This window comes from Anomaloglossus baeobatrachus, chromosome 4 (assembly GCF_048569485.1).
Source record: "Anomaloglossus baeobatrachus isolate aAnoBae1 chromosome 4, aAnoBae1.hap1, whole genome shotgun sequence".
Taxonomy (NCBI): Eukaryota; Metazoa; Chordata; class Amphibia; order Anura; family Aromobatidae; genus Anomaloglossus; species Anomaloglossus baeobatrachus.
The window spans coordinates 452,379,859-452,398,372 of record NC_134356.1 but is presented as its reverse complement, the minus strand read 5'-3'; the positions used below and the strand labels follow the sequence as shown (position 1 = coordinate 452,398,372).

The 18,514-nt window shown below is 45.0% G+C and overlaps 1 protein-coding gene across 2 annotated transcripts in view; it reads left to right on the top strand.

The window, feature by feature from the left end:
- The window catches only part of CLK3 (CDC like kinase 3), an 82,520-nt gene that overhangs the window by 23,226 nt on the left and 40,780 nt on the right, over positions 1-18,514 (top strand). The window contains exon 4 of one of the 2 annotated variants that reach the window (XM_075345615.1): positions 13,607-13,787. In XM_075345615.1, coding sequence (XP_075201730.1) covers positions 13,607-13,787 — 181 coding nt within the window. Of the gene's footprint in view, positions 1-13,606; positions 13,788-18,514 lie in introns of those variants that run through there. The other variant, XM_075345616.1, reaches the window with a different exon arrangement.

Sequence of the window (18,514 nt, the reverse complement as noted above, 5' to 3'; positions counted from 1 at the left end):
GACTGGCTACCAGGGGGTGTATAAGCTCAGAGGGAGGAGCTACACTTTTTAGTGTAGTACTTTGTGTGTCCTCCGGAGGCAGAAGCTAAACACCCATGGTCTGGGTCTCCCAATACGGAACTATAAGAAAAAGAATTTATGGTAAGTAACAAAATTCTCTTTTTTTATTAGTCTAATCACTAGTATAATGCATTGCAACACATCTATACATTACACCTGTCAGTGTGACTGACAGAGCGCCTTTTAGATCATGGTCTCTCACTGTAGCCAGAAAACCTAAAGGTCATTTGACCTCGATGATGCCATGGCACAGATCGGCATTCCACGATTACATCACAGCTGAGTGCCGAGTGCAATTGTCGGTACAGCCTATGTGCCTGTATTATTGCCATGATGTACACATCCTCTGCCGGTAACCCCTATTCGGCGATGACGTATAGGTATGTCAAATGTACACTGTGCACCATGCGGTGATGACTACTTAATTCTGTGGCTCACTGATACCAGATTTATATAGATTTTTGTATGTTTTACTACTTTTACAAACTAAACAGTTTAATGGAAAAAATTGTTTATCTATTGCCTTATACTGAGACATAACATTTTTTTTCTACTCAGAGAGCTGAGTGTGGACTTGTTTTTTTGTGGGAGGAGATGACATTTTCAGGATATCATTTTATTACACATGACTTTTTGATCTTGTTTTATTCCACTTTTTGTGCTGTTTTTTGCCATGTTGTATTCACTTTTTTTTTTGCGTACACTGTATTGATAAATTTAGTGTCAGGACGTTACGTGTGTGTTTTTTTTTTTTTTTTTTTATTAAAATGTGTAGCTATTGGGGTAAGCTATTGTGTACGTTCACTTCTCTGATTAGTAGTCTTAATGCCCTGCAACACTTGTATATTAGTCTTTTAGACCTGTCAGTGTCACACTGACTGGAGACTTGTTAGACTGCTTAAAACCTCCATGTGCAACAAGAACCATTAGCTCCTCATGAAGGCATCATGGTGGGCTGATGGAGTGAGAGGAAGACCCCTCTATTTCACAACCTTCTAAAAGGTGGTATTGCTTTTGATTGTGGCATTTAGAAGGTTAAACAGCCATGCACAGTGCTTGCCCTGGGTGTTACTGCTGGAGCTCAGCTCTTACGCCTAGCTCTCCAGTAGTGATGAGCGAGTACTAAAAAGCTCGGGTGCTCGAAGCTCGGGCCGAGCCTCCCAAGATACTCGTGTACTCGGGCCGAGCAACGAGCCCAATGTTATCCTATGGGAGACCCGAGTATTTTTGTGAAATGACCCCCCGGCAGCATGGAGAAACCCTAAAAATGTCACAAAAGTCTCAGAAGAGTGCTCAAATGACATGGCAACAGCATGGGGAAGACCCCTTGAAGCATTTATCACTGAAAAGTCACAGCTGTGAACAATTTTGTCTGCGTTTTACGCCATTTTTACGGACTCACCAGAAAACCTTCCAAAATGACCCCAAAATGATTTTTCATGGCGGAAATGTTAAGGGCACATACCCAATAGTGAGATAGAGCTGGTGTATGTTACTTTTTGAGATTAATACATGAAAGATTTTACGTGAAAACATTGTGTGGCACTCCGATGTCCCTGAGAAGAGACGTACATGAAGGCCTCTTGAGTCTAATGTGCCCATTTTGAGGAAGTGAGTCTTTGTAGTATTTTCCTTTGCCAGGGCAGTCCAAAATTGTGAGGTTCACCAATGCCCCTGCATACAGACGTGCATGAGGGCCTGTAAACCTGAAGTGCCCATTGTAAGGAAGTGGGTCTATTGTAGTATAGCCCTTAGGCAGGGCAGCCAAAAATTGGGAGGCTCCACGTTGTCCCTGGGTAGAGACGTGCATGAGGGCCTCAAAACATTAAGTGTCCATTGTCAGGAAGTGGGTGTATTATAGTATAGCCCTTAGGCAGGGCAGCCAAAAATTGGGAGGCTCCACATTGTCCCTGGATAGAGACGTGCATGATGGCCTGTAAACCTGAAGTGCCCATTGTAAGGAAGTGGGTCTATTGTAGTATAGCCCTTAGGCAGGGCAGCCAAAAATTGGGAGGCTCCACATTGTCCCTGGATAGAGACGTGCATGATGGCCTGTAAACCTGAAGTGCCCATTGTCAGGAAGTGGGTGTATTATAGTATAGCCCTTAGGCAGGGCAGCCAAAAATTGGGAGGCTCCACATTGTCCCTGGATAGAGACGTGCATGATGGCCTGTAAACCTGAAGTGCCCATTGTAAGGAAGTGGGTCTATTGTAGTATAGCCCTTAGGCAGGGCAGCCAAAAATTGGGAGGCTCCACATTGTCCCTGGATAGAGACGTGCATGATGGCCTGTAAACCTGAAGTGCCCATTGTCAGGAAGTGGGTGTATTATAGTATAGCCCTTAGGCAGGGCAGCCAAAAATTGGGAGGCTCCACATTGTCCCTGGATAGAGACGTGCATGATGGCCTGTAAACCTGAAGTGCCCATTTGTAAGGAAGTGGGTCTATTGTAGTATAGCCCTTAGGCAGGGCAGCCAAAAATTGGGAGGCTCCACATTGTCCCTGGATAGAGACGTGCATGATGGCCTGTAAACCTGAAGTGCCCATTGTAAGGAAGTGGGTCTATTGTAGTATAGCCCTTAGGCAGGGCAGCCAAAAATTGGGAGGCTCCACGTTGTCCCTGGGTAGAGACGTGCATGAGGGCCTCAAAACATTGTTCCCATTGCAAAGGAGCGGGTCTCCTGTCGTTGTAATGTCCATTCTGCAAAGAATGGGCGAAAAAATTTACCACTGGGGGTATACCTGAAACAAAGGCCTAAGTATTGCAATTTGTAACGGTCATCATCATGGTGGCGCATGAGGAGAAGGAGGAGCAGTCCAGCGATTATCCAAAGTCCAGAAGTGTGTACCCATGGGTGAGTGGAGGTACATGGCAAACTTTAAATTCCGCTCTCATTTGCTGGTGGTGTGGTGAAGTCTGGCCCAATCCAACCCTTGTTCATCTTGATCAGAGTCAGCCTGTCAGCATTTTCAGTTGACAGGCGGGTGCGTTTATCTGTAATGATTCCACCTGCGGCACTAAAAACACGCTCTGACAAAACGCTAGCAGCAGGGCAGGCCAGGACTTCCAAGGCGTAGAGAGCCAATTCATGCCACGTGTCCAGCTTGGATACCCAATAATTGTAAGGCACAGAGGAATGTCGGAGTACAGTTGTTCGATCTGCAAGGTACTCCTTCAGCATCTGGGCAAACTTAGGATTTCTTGTGGCACTACCCCGCACCTCAGGGGCTGTGGTACGTGAGGGGCTGAGAAAACTGTCCCACATCTTAGACTGTTCCCCTACCTCTGGCGGATTGGACTTGTGCCTCTCTCGGCTGTACGCCTCGGTTGTCCACTGATTCCTGACCTATGCCGCTAGCGTTTTGTGAGGGGAATGCTTTGCCTACTTCCGTGACTATGGCCTTCCGGAACTGCTGCATTTTGGTTGACCTCTCCTCCACGGGAATAAGAGACAAAAAGTTCTCCTTGTAGCGTGGGTCTAACAGTGTTACCAACCAGTAATGATTGTCGGCCAAGATGTTCTTAACGCGAGGGTCACGAGACAGGCAGCTTACCATAAAGTCAGCCATGTGCGCCAGACTCTTAACAGCCAGGACTTCAGTAGCCTGACCAACAAGATGACTGAACATGCTGTCCTCCTCCTCCTCCTCCTCCTCATCTACCCTGTCCTCTGGCCAGCCACGCTGAACCGAGGATATGACTGGTGTGCATGTCATATCCTCAATTTGGCCGGAGAGTTGCTCCATGTCTTCATCCTCCTCCTCGTCATAGTCCTCCACTGCACGTTGTGATGAGACGAGGCTGGGCTGTGTGTTATCATCACCCACACCCACTACTGTTTCTTGCTGCAACTCATCGCGCTCCGCCTGCAATGCATCATGTTTGTTTTTCAGCAGAGACCATTTTAGAAGGCAGAGTAGCGGTATGGTGACGCTAATAATGGCGTCATCACCACTCACCATCTTGGTGGAGTCCTCAAAGTTTTGGAGGATGGTACATAGGTCTGACATCCATCTCCACTCCTCAGGTGTTATGTGTGGAGTTTGACCCATTTCCCGACGGCTTAGGTGATGCAGGTACTCAACAACTGCCCTCTTCTGCTCACATATCCTGACCAACATGTGCAGAGTTGAATTCCAACGCGTGGGGACATCACACACCAGTCTGTGAGCCGGAAGATGCAAACTGCGCTGAAAGCCGGCAAGGCCGGCTGAAGCAGTAGGTGACTTTCGAAAATGTGCAGACAGGCGGCGAACTTTTACCAGCAGATCAGACAGCTCTGGGTATGACTTTAGAAACCGCTGAACCACGAGGTTGAGCACATGGGCCACGCATGGAACATGTGTCAGCTGGCCTCGCCTCAAAGCCGCCACCAGGTTCCGGCCATTGTGACACACGACCTTTCCTGGCTTTAGGTTCAGAGGTGTGAGCCAGTGATCTGCCTGCTGTTTCAGAGCTGTCAACAGCTCTTCTGCATTGTGGGGTTTGTCACCTATGCAGATTAGCTTCAGCACAGCCTGTTGCCGCTTCGCCGAGGCAGTGCTGCAGTGCTTCCAGCTTGTGACTGGTGTGGAGGGTACAGTGGATGAGGATGCGCAGGAGGAGGAGGAGGCTGAAGAGCATGACATTCCGGAGCTGTAGAGTGTGGGTGAAACACTGACTGAGGTAGGGCCTGCAAACCTTGGTGTGGGAAGGACGTGTTCCGTCCCTCGCTCAGACTGGGTCCCAGCTTCCACAATATTAACCCAGTGTGCCGTCAACGAGATGTAGCGGCCTTGCCCACAAGCACTTGTCCACGTGTCTGTGGTTAGGTGGACCTTGGGTGAAACAGCGTTGTTCAGGGCACGTGTGATGTTTTGTGACACGTGGTTATGCAACGCGGGGACGGCACACCGGGAGAAATAGTGGCGGCTGGGGACCGAGTAACGTGGGACAGCTGCCGCCATCAGGTCACGGAATGCTTCTGTCTCCACCAGCCTAAAAGGCAACATTTCCAGCGCAAGCAGTCGCGAAATGTTAGCATTTAGAACTGTGGCATGTGGGGTGTTGGCAGTGTATTTGCGCTTGCGTTCAAAGGTTTGCTGAATGGATAACTGAACGCTGCGCTGAGACAAGGACATGCTTGATGATGGTGTTCTTTCTGCGTAGGCAACTGCAGGTGCAGGAGTGGAGGAGGCTTGTTCGCAGGCAGCATGGACAGGGGATTGGCTCGCATGCACAACCAGCGAAGACGTAGCAGTGACATCAGCAAGCACTGCTCCTCGACTCTGTTGTACTTCCCACAAAGTCGGGTGCTTGGCTGACATGTGCCTGATCATGCTGGTGGTGGTCAGGCTGCTAGTTTTGGTACCCCTGCTGATGCTGGCACGGCAGGTGTTGCAAATGGCCTTTTTTGAATCATCTGGATCCAACTTAAAAAACTGCCAGACTCGGGAAGACCTAACATTTGTACAGGCACCTTGTGTCGTCGTGTTGTTCCGGGGAACGGTTGCCTGACTTCTGCCTGGGGCCACCACCCTGCTTCTTACTGCCTGTTGTGATGCTACGCCTCCCTCCCCCTGTGCACTGCTGTCCTCGCTCTGCATATCCTCCTGCCAGGTTGGGTCAGTTACTGGATCATCCACCACGTCGTCTTCCTCTTCCGCACCCTGCTCCTCTTCCTGACAATTGTGTCTCATCATCGTCCACCACTTGTTGAGACACGTTGCCAACTTCGTGAGAACGTGGCTGCTCAAATATTTGGCCATCTGTACAGACGATCTCCTCATGACCCACTTCAATATGAGCTGGCGAGAGGCCAGAATGTGTGAATGGAAACGTGAACAGCTCTTCCGAGTGTCCAAGTGTGGGATCATTAATGTCCGAGGAGGACGTGTACTCAGCCTGGTGGTAGGAAGGAGGATCAGGTTCAGAAATGTGCGGTGCAGTATCACGGCTACTGACACTTGACCGTGTGGAAGACAGAGTGTTTGTGGTGGTGCCAATCTGACTGGAAGCATTATCTGCTATCCAACTAACAACCTGTTGACACTGGTCTTGGTTCAAGAGCGGTGTACTGCTGCGGTCCCCAAGAATTTGGGACAGGACGTGCGAGCGACTAGATGTGGCCCTTTGTTGTGGCGAAATTAGAGCTTGCCCACGACCTCGGCCTCTGCCTGCACCACCATCACGTCCACTTCCTTGTTCCTTGCCAATGCCCTTGCGCATTTTGCAATGCTGTGCACTGCTGACGTGTATATTCACTACTTGTGCGTTATATCAAAGTTTGTGGAAATTGCACACAAGTGCACCTGTACGCTGCCACCAACAGACACACACGTGCGGTTTTAAAAACCAAGCACGGACGCAATAAGAACCTAACAGGTTTTTTTGGGGAGCGACAATTACAGACAAGTCAGACACTATCTGGACTGTTTTACACTGTGTACACCAGCCCCAGATATGATGAAGGCTGGTATACGGTCACCACTACCCTGCCTGCCTGCCTGTATACTGGTACAATAGTCCTGACAAGGACTCTTCTGGTCACTAGCCTGTATTCAGACCTGGCTATACCCTGCCTGTATATAGCAACAATAGTCCTGAGAAGGACTCTGCTACTGTACTCCGACCTGGCTATACCCTGCCTGCCTGTATACAACTAGAATAGTCCTGAGAAGGACTTTTGGTCACACTGTTTGCAGCCCTGCAACTGAAAAAGCTATAAAGGGCCGCAAAGCTTTCCCTGAATCAGCGACACTCTCTCCCTGCACTGACTGTCTGGATAGCTGTGAGCAGAGCACAGCGCGCCGGCCGGTATAAAGGCTCGGTCACGCTGTGCAGGCCTGCCAATCACTGCAATTCCACAACTAACAGGGCTGTGGCATTGCAGTGGTCTGCCAGCCAATCCCTGCATGAGGGCTGGCTCTCAAAAGAGCGCCAACATGCAGAAATGAAGACCACGAGTACAGCACGAGTATCGCGAGATTACTCGGTCCCCGCCGAGCAGCCCGAGTACAGCGATACTCATGCGAGTACCGAGTAGTTACAAGCATGCTCGCTCATCACTACTCTCCAGTCATTCTGGCACCTGGCTGGATTTCTTTGACTTTCCCATGATGCTACAGAAAGTAAGTGTGTTTCAGGAGTGCATTAAAGTACATCCACAGGTGTGTCTCTAACTCAGATGTTGCCAATAAACCTATTGTCAAGGTCAGAATGACGATGATGATGAGACTCAAAGGATCTCTCGCTATCCGGCTGCTGCTTCTAATTAAAAATGTCATGTGTGCACACGAGAATGAAAAATAACTGCACAGCAAGTCAGTTACATCTATCTCCATGACTGGCTCTTAACCAAGTGTGTTTTTTATTGTTTGAAAGAGACTCTAGACCGAGCAGTAAGGGGGTGTAAACAAAAGTTTTAGTCCAATCAGGTATCGTAGGTCAGGGCTTCATGACGTAGAGAGATCTGCATATTCTCCGTGGATTGGCCAGTCCAGGCTCCAGGAATTTCCCTTTGTCCATCTGTCTTGGGTGTGGAACAGGAAATGGTGGCCTTCTTCAAGATATATATATATATATATATATATATATATATATATATATATATATATATATATATATATATATATATATATATATATATATATATATATATATATATATATATATATATATATATATATATATATATATAATCTATATCTCTATCCTAGTATATACTGAGTCTAAGGAAAATACACTGAATATGCAATATACATATATACATGTTAGTAAGAAACAAAAGCATTCACAAATATGTGTGTTAGTTCACATCTACTGAACTATATAACTGAGTCTATGAAATGGCTGAATTAAGTATTTTTGGATACTCAATTCTTTATCCTCAACAGTCCCCCCTAAAGACTTACTTCTGCCATTTCTGAATTCTAAGGGTACTGTGTTCCCTTAGGAAGAGAGGTAGAAAGACTTATCGGAAAACCTGCCTAACTGAACATTGAGGCATGGGCGGAAAGGGGAAAGGGGTTTTCTTCACCGGTTTGAGACCAAGGACTCCTGGCGAGTCCTCACCCTTTGTAGTTGGACTTTCCCATGTCTCAAGGTTCTCTAAGTCCTCTCTTCTAACTGTTCTGGCAATGCTGGTCTAAAACTGTACAGGGTTTTCTGAAAAGGATAAGTATGAGCAGAACGCTCAGTGCAGCTCTGGTTGATCAACCCTTCTACAATGCGAGGTGTGGATCCATAGATTTTTCTGTGGTTGGATCAGCTCCTCTAGTGTTGACTCATGGCTCTTTCTCGCTTGTCCTTTAGGATCAATCAGTCTCCTGACTGGAGACCATATGCTAATAGCTCTGATTTAAAATCTGGAATTGGAGAATACACCTGTTTAGCACACTATTCAGTCAATTATATAAAAATATACATGTCTATGCTAAACCAAAAACATCTTACATAAAGACCTGCTTATTGCAAATAGGAAACAAAACATATACATTTTATACACGATTTACTAGTTTCCACTTTTCTATAAAATATACACTTTTTGTAAACACATTTTTCTTACATACCACCTTCATGTGCTTCTCAACAATATCGTTTTCTGCACTGGAATACCTCTGACCAAACCTGGAAAGAAATTTACACAGCACGCACAGACTTGCATACAACGTGCTCATGATATACATCTATAATCAGTTTGCAGTCTCTAAGAATGGGTAGAGTAGGTGCAGGGTGTTTCTACGGACTCTTTACAGTTTTTTTCTCACTTCGTTCTAGGCACTTGTCTTACGAGACTGGGTGAATCTGCCCACCTGGGTACTGAACCCTGGTGTCACCAAAGCACACACTGACAATTGTCTTTCACAGATGTTACCTGGGCCATCATTAAGAAGAGCTCTCATGACAGAGAAAGCTTACCACCCTTTGTCCACAGACCTTCAGTCAGCTGGCTCCCTGCATGTCACACTCCATTCCTTGTTGTATCGCTTGTTCCTGTAGGGATTTAAGAACACAAGGAGTGACAGAAGTCACTGACGTGACCAATGTCACCAAGGCATGGTCGGTATTGGTGAAAGACTCTCAACTCTAGGCCCGTTCACTGCTTCTTGGTCAGCTGCACCTGTGCGAGGATCTCCATCCGAATCCATCAGCTCAGATCTAGACTTTCTTTTCGGCATACCTAATTCATTTGACAACAGGAAAAAAATCTACAACCTACATACACCTCTAAAGACTCTTACCCACTCCTCTTCTACCCATCAAGAGAGGCATTAATGCATCACTGTCTCCTGTATCAATAGAATTGGAGGGAGTGGTCGAATTTAGACTACCTCATGTGGTGTAAACAGCAGCATATCCAGTGCAGAATCGACCACCATCTGGTTTCATCTATAAAAACAAAAACTAAAAAATATACATTAGATCATTCTTATAACTTCATCTCTGATCATAATACAGTTAGTGGTCATCTATACCTCACATGACTGAGAATACTAAATAAATAAACAAACAAATAAACAAATAAACATATAAGACAAGACTTTCCCATTTCAGTTAACAGATATACCTCATAGTAATCTAATAAACATAACCTATGGGGAAAAGGTCAGCTTCAAAACCTATCTAATATGCCTACTGCGCCCTCGAAGAAACTGGAGAATATAATTAATACCTTATTCCCCCCTTGTTTAATTGTTTATTTACCAATATGGCAAAATTCAGCGTTTTTATACTGTTATTCCCTAAAAGAAAAGATAAAACAGCAGGTAATAAATTAGCCACATACTAAAACCTAAAATGAACAAACACTGAAAATAACGTACATCTCACAACACTATACATTACTGGGAAATTTTAAAAACCTTACAATAAACAACACTGTATCCATAAAGAAAAGAAAAACCTTTCATGGTAAAAACAACTGAGACATGATGAAACGACAGCTGTGACTGGGCGACTAACCTGCAAAAATATATGAATTGTTTAGAAATAATCATAAAAACAGAAAAGGTGATAGTCACAAAATTAAAATATATTGTTCAAATAAATCGCCATTAAACACAAAACAAATTATATCGCACATCCCATGAAATCTAATATTCCCTATTCCGGTATAAACAGCAAAGTAAAAATGGGAAATCCTGAACTCTAAGGGTTAAACCAAACTTACGTCACTATTGGGGAAAGACACATTCCATCAAGACACATTCCATCCTTATTTCTTAAAAGTGAGAGAGGAAGAAGGAAAAAACCTCATCCTTTGTTATAACAAAGACGTAGCAGTGAACACATCCATTTCCCATATCTACATTGGATGCATTATACATTTTTCCTAATTCCTTTTTACAAATGGATTTGATACATTTTGACATCAGTAGGGGTAAGTCGTTTACAATTTTTGTTTTAAATTAACTAACACAGTACAAAGATATATATATATATATATATATATATATATATTTACCTTCCTCTATTTTATTTTATGATATAATGCTGCAGGACTTCTAAAATACCAATTGATTTTATGTGAACAGATCTTTCCACATCAATTCTGTAAAAGTTTCACTTACTTATCTTTGACTTGCATTTATGGGATAACTGAGTAAACAAATATACTATTTATACTTATTCAAATGTGTTAGTCATATATACCACAGAACACCTCCCACCGGGGATGGGTGGAGAGTCTTAGACAAAGAGCCATTGCGAGGGGTGTGGCTTATGAGGTGTACTGCCATCAGTGGGTGTAGCAAGACGGCTGCCACAGGACGTTCCAGGCACCTGACTTCCGGGTGCAGCATCCATGTTGTGACTCCCTGGGTGTACTGGGAGTGGCTGGAACTACGTAGTAAACCAGGGATACTTTTAGTGCCTGTAAATTTGCATTTCAGCATACAAAGGAGAGATTTGATTAGCACCAGATATAATGACTTCTAGAGCAGAACAATGAGGCACCGCTAGAGAAAAACATTTAGCGATTCTACAAACAGCAACAGACAGTGAATGAGGTCTTTGTTCTCCAGGATACTCTCACTGGAGATTAATCTGAACTTCAGTACATGGATTGCAGCCTGCCATCTAGTGGTAGTCCAACGATTTTACACAACTTTTTTGTAATCTTTTATATTTTTTTCCGTTTTTTTTATAACTAGGGCGACAGCGTTCTCAGCTCCCACTAAAAACAATCTCTTCTTGAACAGAGTATACAGTGCTCTAGTTAGATTGGCCACATCCAACTGAACCCTCTTCCCACTTCCCTACTATGCAATAAGGACATACTACGACGTACGAATACAATACCGTTCCTCGTACGTTCCTATTTCCGGCGTCTCACATAGCAGTGCATGAGTTAATACTCAGGGGAATACGCTGGTTCAAAACACTTTACTCCACCACCGGAATCCCTCCCCCTCTTTCCCGTGTAAGAGGACGCACTTTTTCAGCGTCCAACACGTGGATACTAATACCGTTCTCCACGTGTTCCTATTTCCGGCTATAAACACAGAAATCGATGTGTTTTATATAAAAAAAAAAAACACTGGGGGACACGCCAATTCCCTTATCTCTCTGTTCCAAAAACAAACCAACGATTACAAAATGCTGAAAAACGCATAAACTAGTTAATTTCTCTCAAATCCAAACCAAAATAACACTTGTCTTTCTTTCAAATCATTACAACTCTGTTTGCTCTACTATACAAAGGCTGCAGCCATCTCCTGTATATTAGCCCACTGACCCCTCCTCTCTCCTCGCTCCAAAGAGCTGCGCTGTTTTAACCCCCGGCGTCTGCCTCTTCACCCTCCACCCCCCTTGTTTCTCAGCTAAAAGACAGCAGAGACAGAGCTGTGTAATTTGATCTCCGCTCTGTCTCAAGCAGCTGGTGGACATATGGCCCCCACCTTTTTGCTTCCTCTGAGTGTAAGAATGTAAGGATGTTGCTGCTTCTGTGGGCTTCTGCTCCCCCTTCTCGCATTCTTTGTTCTCAATAGAAAGACTGTTATATATGTCCCTGGGCTCTACCAGACCCCCGCAGTCTGCCTCTTCGCTCTCAGTGAAGAAGAAAAAAAACTGCAGGCAGTGGGTGATTAACTTCCCCCCCTTCTCCTTTGTTCACAGCGAAGAAGGAAAAAAAAAAAACTACAGGCACGCTGGGCTTCTCTCCACCATTTCTATAGCTGTCTGCTCAGACAATTAACTCTCCGAGAACCAAACAGAGAAATCACAAGCTTGATTAACCATACACTTACATACAAATCAAACAGACAGCCGGATACTTTAAAACCTACACCTAGCCCATTTGGAAGCTGGGTCTTTCTAGCTCACCGGCGGGTGACAGTCACACCGTTAGGTCTCCGGTGCACTACCATTCTCCGGACTAGTGACCACCCCCTTTCGCCAGGTGTCTCTCGAACCACAGGTAAAACAGCACACACAATATATATGATGGTTACCGTGAAATGAAGGGTGATCAATCCTATCGAGCGACACCTGGATACTTGTGGAGTAGCCCCCAGACGTCCGGAAAATGGAAGCTCTGACTCACCCTTCTCGGTGGCCCCACACTTGGCGCGCCAACTGTCAAGGTCAGAATAACGATGATGATGAGACTCAAAGGATCTCTCGATATCCGGCTGCTGCTTCTAATTAAAAATGTCATGTGTGCACACGAGAATGAAAAATAACTGCACAGCAAGTCAGTTACATCTATCTCCATGACTGGCTCTTAACCAAGTGTGTTTTTTATTGTTTGAAAGAGACTCTAGACCGAGCAGTAAGGGGGTGTAAACAAAAGTTTTAGTCCAATCAGGTATCGTAGGTCAGGGCTTCATGACGTAGAGAGATCTGCATATTCTCCGTGGATTGGCCAGTCCAGGCTCCAGGAATTTCCCTTTGTCCATCTGTCTTGGGTGTGGAACAGGAAATGGTGGCCATCTTCAAGCTATACATATATATATATCCTAGTATATACTGAGTCTAAGGAAAATACACTGAATATGCAATATACATATATACATGTTAGTAAGAAACAAAAGCATTCACAAATATGTGTGTTAGTTCACATCTACTGAACTATATAACTGAGTCTATGAAATGGCTGAATTAAGTATTTTTGGATACTCCATTCTTTATCCTCAACACTATCAGAAACTTCCAAAGACATGACATCATCATATGGGCTGTACCATATTGTTTAAAGGCATAGTACTCTTAGTGCATGTAAACTTTTGGCTTTGCAGAAAGTAATAAAAATGCCATAAAACATTCTCCTCTTATTCTGGCATTTGGCAACTAAATAATTTTCGTTCCTAATTGACCTAAAATGGGATATGTTTATTCTTATTTCATGTCAGTGAGAAAAACATGCATATGTGTCTTTTTACATGTGTATGTAAACTTCTGGTTTCAACTGTATGTCGTGAAGAGGTTAATGTGACCTTAGCCCATTGGTAAAAATGCAACAAAAACAGGTCAAATGTTTCCCAGAGTTGGAGGCGTATGTATGGTCATGTTCAACTGTTAAGGCAGATTAGTAATGTCCTTTATAACCATTTTCTTCCTTATCTAGGGCTTACTGGGAGAATTCTCTTAATGCGTGGTCGAGGAATGATCGCGGCACTCGAAGCATTTCATTCCATAGCCAGAGTTATTCTACAAAATCATCTGTTGTAGACAAGTCTAGATCTAGACGGCATCATCATCGTTGCACCTCCCGCAGACATCGCTCTAGATCTGGCAGCTTTTCTTCGGTGAGTATAGAGTACATGGGTGAGTGATCTAATAATCTGGCCGTATTATAGAATTCACTTTTATGTAAACAAATTGTAGCACGGGGTGACTTTTGTCTTCATTACGAGCTGTATAATGTTAGTAAATTTGTCACTTGATTGATTTTGTTCTTGATCACAATAAAAGCACTAAAACTCGTAGCTGAATATTCTCTTGAAGTATATTGTAACATTCATAAAACTGTTCTGTTCTAGGGCTCCTTTACATTGTTTTAAGGAAAGTAATCCAAAAGAGCGAATTGGTTGTCTTCCAGATAGTGTTTAAAGATGAAAAGATGACACTATACATAAAGTGTATGCATATGCCCAATATCTATCTTTTTTAATTGGTTTTAATAGGCATTTTAGTGCAGGTCAGGACTCCACCATATTAGGGTAAGTTGTCACCAAATACCTTTTCTGCAACTCTTGACTCATTCCTGACAGTCTGAATCCTGACCTTCAGTGATCAAGCGTCATATTGACTTGTGATCACTGGAGCCTGGGATTGGCATGGGGACAACAGTCCGCTGCCTGGCTCCTATCCAGCTTCTTCCTACCTAATTTGATTTGATTGATAGTGTTTTTTTAATTTATATATGAGAAGACCTGTGGAGAAATATATCAAGACTGGCATTTCACACCATTTGAGAAACCATTAAAGCAAAGCCCACTGGAATAGTGTGCACCAAATTTATCTTTTGAGCTGTCCAAAGAACCTGTTTAAGCTCCGTAGATTTTGGCTACAGTTTACACCAGTTCTTTGGTGTATGTAATTGTAAATTTGTCCTGCTGCAGTCGGCTATTTCCCTTTTTGAAGAAGCTCCAATTTTTTTTTTTTTAATTTTTTTTTTTTTTGGACGAGATGAAAAAGTTGCCGAACTTTGGCCTCCATACACATTTGTGCCAAACTTTGGGACTTTAAATGCAAGGAAACTGGCACACTGATTTCTAAACATTTCTTTTTTTCTTTTCTACTGTGAAGGAACCCAAGTAAATCCTAGCTCTGTAAAGAGGTTAAAGGGGATGTCCACTACTTGGACAACCCCCTACTCATTTCCCTTATTCGTCCCTCTAAAAAAGAAAGTGTACACTTGCTCAAGGCCCACATGACATGTGGGCCCCACAACCAATCAGCGCCTGGAGTCTGTCTCCCCACCTTTGGACATTTGAACAGGATGTGAGCGCTGCGCTGACTTCCTGCTCAAATGTCGGAGAGAAATCCAGCGCTGATTGGTTGTGGGCTTGCGAGTCATAATGTCATATGAGGGCCCCAGAACACGACTTCAGCTGGAACCGCGGCTGCACTAAAGGTATTTTTCTGGAGCGAACAAGGGGAATGAGAAGGGGTTGTCTAAGTAGTGGACATCCCCTTTAACCCCTTCACGACCGCGGGCAGTAAAATTACGTCCTATTTTAACGTGACTTAACGACCAGGGACGTAATTTTACTGCCTAAACTTCATTTGATTGCCGTGGCCATAGCAACGGCTTTCAAATGATGTCCCCTGCTGTTTCTTACAGCAGGGGACCTTTGCTTGACCCCAGGGGGGGTGGCATCGCCACCCCCTATCGACGATCGATGTGATTGGCTGTTCAAATCTGAACCGCCAACCACATCGATCGCACTAATTTCGGCAAAAATAATGCCCGAATTAGTGCGATCCTGTGAGATCCAGCTATGAGATGCCGCAGCTGCTGCAGCATATCATAGGTGGACCTCAAACATGCCGCCCCCAGCCCCTGCAGCACTGATTGGAGCGATCGTGCTATGACGCGCAATCGCTCCAATCAGTGTTCAGTGGGGCGGTCTGATCTGCCGGTGGCCGCCCTCCCCAGGCCTGTACTGCTCTGGGGACCCTCCCCCAACATGGCTGCAGCGTGGAGTGGCTGGTACTTTTGGTACCACGCCACCGCTGCTGCCGCCGCAGACGCCGCCTCTGCTGTCACCGCGCCAGCTCCAAAGGTAAGTATTGCGCTCCGGCGATGGCCCCTGCGCGCTCCCGTGAAGGCCCCTGCGCGCTCCCGTGAAGGCCCCTGCCCGTGCCCCCCCAGATCTGCCCCCCTACGCCCCGATCTGCCCCCCTACGCCCCGATCTGCCCCCCGGCATCCCGATCTGCTCCCCACGCGATCTGCCTGCCTCCTCTGTCATCTCTATTCTGCTTCCAAGGTTCCTTCCTTCTGCCTTTGCTTCTCCGCCCCCTCTGCTCTCCCTCTAACCCCCCCCCATCTGCCCCCCATCTGCCCCCCCCTCTCCCCATCCCCCCCTGCCCCCCCCCCGACGTCCTCTTACCTGCCTTCACGGGTCGTCCGAGGTCTTCACTGGCCCGATCACATCTGCCTCCATCGCTGGGTCCTTCTGCTGATCTGTCCAACGTCCTGCCTGCTGCTGGTGTAAAGCTGTCTATCTCACTGCCTTCTTGTTCCTCTGCAACTCTTCTGGTCAGTGATCCTCTTGGTACTGTGAGTATAACTTTTTTTTTTTTTTTTTTTTTTCTTGTATCCTGTCCATTTTTACACTTCATCTGTCCGTGCGTCCCGCCAAGCGCTGATCAGGGATGCAGATAACGGATCTGCATCCGTGGTCAGTTTTTGGCGTGACTTTTTTCCGTATTCGCGACGCTTTTTGTATCGCGTCCGTCCGTGCGTCCCGCCGAGCGCTGATCAGGGATGCAGATAACGGATCGGCATCCCTGCTCAATTTTTGGCGTGACTTTTTTCCGTATTCGCGACAATTTTTGTATGGCATCCGTCTGTGCGTCCCGCCAAGCGCTGATCAGGGATGCACATAACATATCTGCATCCATGGTCAATTTTTGGCGTGACTTTTTTCCATATTTGCGACGCTTTTTGTATCGCATCCGTCTGTGCGTCCCGCCGAGCGCTGATCAGGGATGCACATAACATATCTGCATCCATGGTCAATTTTTGGCGTGACTTTTTTTTTTACGTATCCCCGACGCTTTTTTTATCGCATCCGACCGTGCGTCCTGCAGCGGCCGATCAGTGCACTGCGTCTGTGCGTTTGAAAAGTCAAATGGCGCTCCTTCTCTTCTGAGCCCCGCCGTGCGCCCAAACAATTACTTTCCACCACATATGAGGTATCTGCGTACTCAGGAGAAAATGCACAATACGTTTTATGGTGCATTTTTTCCTGATAGCCTTGTGAAAAAAAAAGCTACCTAGTTGAAGCAACCGTTTTGTGGTAAAAAAATTTTTTTTCTTTTCACGGCTCAACGTTATAAACTTCTGTGAAGCCCCCAGGTGTGCAAAGTGCTCACCAAACATCTAGAAAAATTATTTGAGGGCTCTAGTTTCCAAAATGGTGTCACTTGTGGGGGAGCTCCACTGTTTAGGCACCATAGGGGGTCTCCAAACGTGACATGGCGTCCGCTAATGATTCCAACCAATTTTGCTGTCAAATGGCGCTCCTTCTCTTCTGAGCCCCGCCATGCGCCCAAACAATTACTTTCCACCACATATGATGTATCTGCGTACTCAGGAGAAAATGCACAATACATTTTATGGTGCATTTTTTCCTGTTACCCTTGTGAAAAAAAAAGCTACCTAATTGAAGCAACCGTTTTGTGGTAAAAAAATTTTTTTTTCTTTTCACGGCTCAACGCTATAAACTTCTGTGAAGCCCCCAGGTGTTCAAAGTGCTCACCAAACATCTAGAAAAATTATTTGAGGGCTCTAGTTTCCAAAATGGGGTCACTTGTGGGGGAGCTCCATTGTTTAGGCACCTCAGGGGGTCTTCAAACCCGACATGGCGTCCGCTAATTAGTGCAGCTAATTTTGCGTTCAAAAATTCAAATGGCGCTCCTTGCATTCCAAGCACTGCCGTGTGTCCAAACATTTGATTTCCACCACATATGAGGTATCTGCGTACTCAGGAGAAAATGGACAATACATTTTATGTTGCATTTTTTCCCGATACCCTTGTGAAAAAAAAAGCTACCTAGTTGAAGCAACAGTTTTGTGGTAAAAAAAATTTTTTTTCTTTTCACGGCTCAACGTTATAAACTTCTGTGAAGCCCCCAGGTGTTCAAAGTGCTCATCAAACGTCTAGAAAAAATATTTGAGGGCTCTAGTTTCCAAAATGGGGTCACTTGTGGGGGAGCTCCATTGTTTAGGCACCTCAGGGGGTCTTCAAACCCGACATGGCGTCCGCTAATGAGTGCAGCTAATTTTGCGTTCAAAAATTCAAATGGCGCTCCTTCCCTTCCGAGCTCCGCTGTGCACCCAAACAATTGATTTTTACCACATATGGGGTATCGGCGTACTCAGGAGAAAATGCACAATAAATTGTAGGGTGCACTTTCTCTTTTCTCCCTTGTGAAAATGAAAATTTTATGGCTAAAGTAACATTTTTGTGTTAAAAAGTAAAATTTTCATTTTTTCCTTCCACATTGCTTTGGTTCCTGTGAAGCACCTAAAGGGTTAATAAACTTTTTGGATGTGGTTTTGAGCAGAGTGAGGGGTGCAGTTTTTAGAATGGGGTCACTTTTGGGTATTTTCTGTCACCTCGGTCTCTCAAAGTCACCTCAAATGTGATGTGGTCCCTAAAAAAAATTATTTTTTAAATTTTGTTGGAAAAATGAGAAATTGCTGATGAACTTTGACCCCTTCTAACTTCCTAACGAAAAAAAAATTTGTTTCGAAAATTGCGCTGATGTAAAGTAGACAAGTGGGAAATGTTATTTAGT